The sequence below is a fragment of the Beauveria bassiana genome, assembly GCF_000280675.1.
Source record: "Beauveria bassiana ARSEF 2860 unplaced genomic scaffold BBA_S00070, whole genome shotgun sequence".
NCBI classification, from domain to species: domain Eukaryota; kingdom Fungi; phylum Ascomycota; class Sordariomycetes; order Hypocreales; family Cordycipitaceae; genus Beauveria; species Beauveria bassiana.
The window spans coordinates 40,690-46,229 of NW_007930905.1; the positions used below are offsets into that span (position 1 = coordinate 40,690).

Below are 5,540 nucleotides of genomic sequence, written 5' to 3' on the forward strand. Positions count from 1 at the left end.
GTTGTCTCTTGCATCAACATCGACCTTGCCAGTATCAAGGAGCATCTTAACCACAGCCTCATGTCCATTCTCAGCGGCCCACGATAGCGGCGTCTGGCCATTGTTATCTCTTGTATCGATATCGATTCTGTCCGTGTCAAGGAGTAGACATGACAGCAGCTTCGTCAAGCCGTGTCTCGCTCCGATGTGTACAAGACTACTTCCGGTTGGTGGGCAATCCCTTGCGTAAGGCTCCAATGCCTTGTAGGTCCGCACCCATGGTTCAACCATAACCTCAGTCAGCCATCCAAGCCGATGCATAAGATCGTTCGGGGACTCTTCGGCTGGATCGCCCAATTTCAGGTGAGACACCCATGACGTTGTGGCATAGTGCAGCAAGGGGAATCTTGACTCATCCTTGGCGCCAAGGGATCCTGGCTGAGACGATACAACCATTCTAAAGTAGCGGATACAGGAACGGGAGAGGCGGCAATGGACATCGGGGCCCACTAGGTGTGCTGGTCTCGTGGTGTTGTCCAGATCCTTCAATCCACCCTCGACCAAAAAGTCCTGGACTGACTGATGGATGAATTGAACGACGCGAGCATTTCTGGACCGTACGATCTCTGCGAGGCCGCGGCTGAGGGCGCTGATCCTTATGCCGATCTTGTCATCGGCGATGAATTCATCCGAGTTTCGGTATTTGTCGAGTGACTTGTGAGTGTCATCAGGGCCAACTACCATAGCCCATTGGAGCTCGTCCGTTGTCAATGGCCTCGTAGAGAAACAGATCCATTGCATCAATTTCAAGGTTTCCGAGGCATTCTCCACGCTCCGCATAAGGCTGCGGTACAGTTCGCCTACTTCCTGGGGTATCCGCTCGATCTCGGCCTTAATCTTGGCCCGCGACTCCCCCTCGCGCTTCAGCAGCAGGACCCTCTCCACGACAAGGTGTGCCCATAAGAAAACGCCTTGGGCGCGATCCGATATCAAGTTTTCGACGTCTACGTCCGGGCCATTTTCGAAGCGGCCTTGAATGTATGTAGTGATGTCTGCAGTGATGTTTGCGTTGTCTGCGGTATCGAGCGATATAGTTGATCCGCCTTTAAGTTGTAGGATGGGGTAGTGGCGACAGGAGAAGAAAATGCCGAACCGAGAATCCGTTGGCGGGAGATTTGAGCGTAATTTCTCAAAATATTCGACCAACCCGGCAGCTGATTGTTTCCCGCACTCATCGAGCGCGTCGATGAAGAGGATGACTGGAAACCTCTTCAGGATGATTGTAAGTGACGACTTGAGGAAACTCTGCAATGGCTGCAGATGCCACTGCCACTTTTCTCCGGGCTCGCCCTCGGTTGCTCGTTTGTCGTCAAAATATTTGATCAGGTCGGGTACGGCGCCAGGGACACACTTGAGCAACTGGTGCAAGAGGCATCGGAAGAGACCAATCGGAGTTTTCTGTAGTTCATGACCACGGCCATGGAAAAAGAAGGAAAATACGAGCGTCTCTTTGTCATAAGCTGGAGGAATCGCATCCTTAGCATATTTCACCAGCGTTGACTTGCCAGATCCAGGTTTTCCCTTGATCCACAGAAGACCCCGATCTTGACGGATCCATTTGATCAAGGTTTCATGATTGAGAAGCCATTTGCATGTGCCGTCGGCAGCATCAGGGATATTGACTTGCCTGCCGTCCATGTCTTCAAAGGCCAGTGATTTCAGACAGGCATTCGTTGTCTCCGATGGGGGTCCGTAGAGGCCTGCGCTATATAATCAGATGATATTCGTAGGATGCCTAAAAGCTACATACTATGCTCGACGAATCGTCTGGCGACCTCTGGCCTCGCTTCATCGACAAATCTTCTTAGCCATTCTCTGACGATGGTGTAGTTGTCCTGAATCTTGGACTCATACTTGACGAGCCCAGAATGGTCTGTGTTGAGGGGTACCTTGTCTTCCTCAGCGACAGCTACCAAGCCTATACTAGATGCCGACTTCTCCGTCACCAACAGAGACCACAAACCGGACTTGACCAACTTCCCATCTTGCTTCTGTAGGGCGAGGATTAGTGCGGACTCTCGCGTCTCTGATGAAGCGATTTACCTTCAACAATGGACTGTGTTTGCGCTCGTAAAAGGTCACAACGCGATAACACTTGCAGCCCTCGGAAAACTCGCGGGCCTGTCTCTTCAGGAATGTCGAGGGCTCTGAATCGCTGTTGACCACTAGATCGTGAATCAAGTCGGCGTTTGGCTGACCCCGGACAAAGGTTTCCAACTGGTCATTTCGCAAGCCGAGGTTTGGCACACCGAAAAAAAGCATTCCAAAACTAGCTTTAGATAGGTCAGAATCTCTATTGTTGTGATGTTTGCAAGCACGGATGAGTGCCTGTAGAGGTTAGCTCGGTAAGTCTCTATGGTGGCGCGGCTCTCACCTCTTTGATCAGCAAGCCGCCGAGGCTGTGGCCGATGAAGACGATCGGACGACGGTCAGTCTAAAGGAGTCAGCCAATTCTAGAGAAGAGTCGAGACAGCTTACCCCATCATTCGCTCGGAAGGCGATGATTTTTTCCAAGAAACCTCTGCCCAAATCCTCCATAGACTGGTTCGAGAGGCTGCCTTGTAAACTCGTATCATAGCCATAGAGCAGCACCCGGATATTAGGCACGTCCTTGGGCAGGAAATCGCGTAGCCAGACGTCATCGCTGTGTGGGGATTTCCAGGAGCCGAGGGCGTGGCTTCCGAGGCCGGGTACTGCGACGATACTAGAATAGTTAGCATGGGACAGAAAGGTCGGCGAATGCAAGACTTACTCGATACTCGCACCGTTCTTGTCCTCGAAAAGTGGCGTGACCCCTTGGAATTTGCAGGTGTACTTGTACGGGTGAGCCTGCCCTGCTTGGCGCAGTTGGGCGGACAGGTCATCTGCGGAGAGCGACGTGTTGATCGAGATTGTAGCACAGAAGGAGTCCTTGCCATGTGACACCAAAGAGCGACAGACCATAGGATTAGCATCTCCCCGCAAGTCTAGAATCTTGCTGAGAATGGACTTCAGGTTGCGGTCCAGGTTATCGACATGATCTGCCGGGATCTCATCGATGCGCAGTGTCAGACTTTTTTTGGTCTTCGGCGCTGAAGTCTCGGCCGGGGTGTCATCGACGCGTCGTGTCAGGGCCTGGGTCGCTGGCGACTTCAACGGCTGTCTAAGGGACCTTTGGTGGAGGATCGTCGCTAACAGGACAACGCTGGCGGTTGCAAAGACAGCCACGAACAATTCGGGCACGGTGGCCATCTCTGTCTAGGTATTGGACGGATTTCGACGCGCGAAGTAGACGGTACGATCGAGTGTTGCTTGGGCTGAAATGGGTAGCAACAGAGGAGATGCAAGTGAGGCCAGCATCTCGCATGCAGCTGTCCACGTGACATGAATGAGGATTCTGCCTAGCCTCAGCCTCAGCATCTGACGGGGTCGTGATGCAGACGACTAAGAGCTTGCGACACGATCGTATCAATGGCCCCGACACCGCCCTTCGCTTTGGAACATCAGTTTACGCGGGAGCTAGACGGGCCGGCCCAGCACGTGCCGGGACACCCCCGCGTGTCTTTGGAGAACCCAAGCATGGTATGGGACTTGCTGGCCAGGGAAGTCTGCTCGGATGATCTGGACCAGGTTGCCGACAGGCTCTGGTGGATGTCAAAACAGGACAGCGGAAACATATCGCCTCTCCACCGGCAGTTGGTGAAACGGCGCACCATCGTCGTCACGGAGGACCCAAAGCTTCACTTGGTGTGGATCTACGATCGGATCTTCATCAAGCCGCTTCCGCGGTACATCGGCTCCTACATATTCTGGCGGGACTATCTTTGTGCGGAGGACGTCGGCGGCGGAGGACGAGAACAGCGCATCCGCCGAGCGATGCTGGGTTACCTGCGGACGTACTGTCATCTCGTGCGACACGAATCCGACTTTCGCATCGCCCAGGACCCCAGCCTGTGCCTCGCTCCAGCGGATATTACCTGGGAGCAGTTCTGCGACTTCACATCAAGCTTAGGCGACATCGCAGACCGAGACGTCTCCCTGCGCTACACGTATGGCGAGATCCGCCTGACGCGACTCAATTTCTACGCTCCGTTCCTCCTCGGCAGGTCACACTTCCAGAGAGTCGAGTACCAGTACGGGTCATACTTTGCGCGCTTCTATGGGCCAATTCTGTTCGTGATCGGGATCGCGTCGGTGGTCCTGAGCGGACTGCAGGTGGTCGTCTCGATGAGGGACGACGGCGGGGCCGGTTGGAAAGGGGCGGCGCTCTGGATCAGCGTCACGACCATCGTGTCGTTCTGCAGCCTCCTCTTCATTCTGGGCCTCCTCCTGGTGTACAAAGTGGCGAAGGAGTGGAAGTATGCGATCCGCGACCGCCTCCGACTGTTGGAAGAGAAGCGGGCGGCGGAGTGAGGGGTGTTCTGTGGACCTGTTCGAGTTTGGCTAGCCGCACGTTACGTCTTAAGTATTGTCCACCCCTGACGGCTCCGTTTGTGCGTGCCAGGATCTGAGAAGCTGGATGGCGTGAGCGTGATACGACTTTGCCATTTCGGTTAGAAGTGAAGCCCCCACAATCAAAAATTGCCTTGCGACAGCGCGTCAATCCCCTCATCTTTCTTGTACCGTCTACGTACCCTTCGCCTAGTCGGAGAAACGAGCTAGAGTGGATGCGTCCGAACCACCCAGAAGCTGTCCTGCCAGGGTACCCAACAAGCCTTAGCCCTGGTGGGGTAAACGCGGCCGAGGCTTGCTCTGTGGAGAACTCTGCCCAGATCTGCGTAGACACAATGCGCGGCATGGCGATGCGGCTAGCGCTATCTTTGGGTTCGAAGCTTGGCGGTCAGCTCTAAGAAAGTTCAGGAGAGGATCGATCATTTACCGCGGACGCTTTGAGACTATAGCAGGCCCTGTCTGCCAACTGATACCGCGAGGATTAACTAGTAATGCTGGGTCTAACGCTTTTATCTACAGTAGCAATAACCATACCCTAGAGGACTTCCTTTCATATATTATAGCCCATGCCGCTTTCGTCGCTTGATGAATGTTGGCCATTGTCGTGGCGATGAGTGTCCAAGGTTCCGCGGTGTTCGGTTTGGCCAGGTTTGGATCTGCGGCTTCTTTGGCTGCTTGGTCGGCAGCCTCATTCTCACGCACCTCTACATTTGCGGGGGCCGAATGGAGCTGGATGTTCCATTGCTGAATCCGAAGTTTGTTCAGAGCCTGTGGGGCTACAATGAGGATCATTGGCCGGATGGACACTTCGGGCCCTGCATGGCTTGTATGACCGCCTCATTACATACCGTTGATACATTCAATCGAAGATTTGTGCTAAATTTTTTCTCTTTTGCGTCTTTGGCCCTCCATTAATGTGTCCCGTGGTTTGATACCAAGCTGGGACGCTTGCTTTATCACTATAACGATTGTCCCCGTTGTCAGTATCACGACGAGGCATTTTCTACGTGACACCAAGTTGCGGCCGTACCGTAAAAACCGGTATGGGTGTCGCTAGTGCTTCTAGTTAC

At 53.8% G+C, this 5,540-nt stretch overlaps 2 protein-coding genes across 2 annotated transcripts in view; one reads left to right on the plus strand and one right to left on the minus strand.

Annotated features, from left to right (window-relative positions):
• The window catches only part of BBA_09839 (Ankyrin repeat-containing protein), a gene marked incomplete at both ends in the record, with an annotated part of 3,513 nt that extends 243 nt beyond the window's left edge, over positions 1-3,270 (minus strand). The window contains 6 exons of the mRNA XM_008604936.1: positions 19-1,739; positions 1,790-2,030; positions 2,083-2,367; positions 2,414-2,473; positions 2,518-2,743; positions 2,792-3,270. Coding sequence (XP_008603158.1) covers positions 19-1,739; positions 1,790-2,030; positions 2,083-2,367; positions 2,414-2,473; positions 2,518-2,743; positions 2,792-3,270 — 3,012 coding nt within the window. The remainder of the gene's footprint in view (positions 1-18; positions 1,740-1,789; positions 2,031-2,082; positions 2,368-2,413; positions 2,474-2,517; positions 2,744-2,791) is intronic.
• A 219-nt stretch (positions 3,271-3,489) lies between these two features.
• Positions 3,490-4,431, plus strand: BBA_09840 (uncharacterized protein; the record flags this gene model as incomplete). Its single annotated transcript, XM_008604937.1, has 1 exon — positions 3,490-4,431. One exon carries the CDS (start codon positions 3,490-3,492, stop codon positions 4,429-4,431), a length of 942 nt encoding a protein of 313 aa, XP_008603159.1.
• Positions 4,432-5,540: the final 1,109 nt, after the last annotated feature.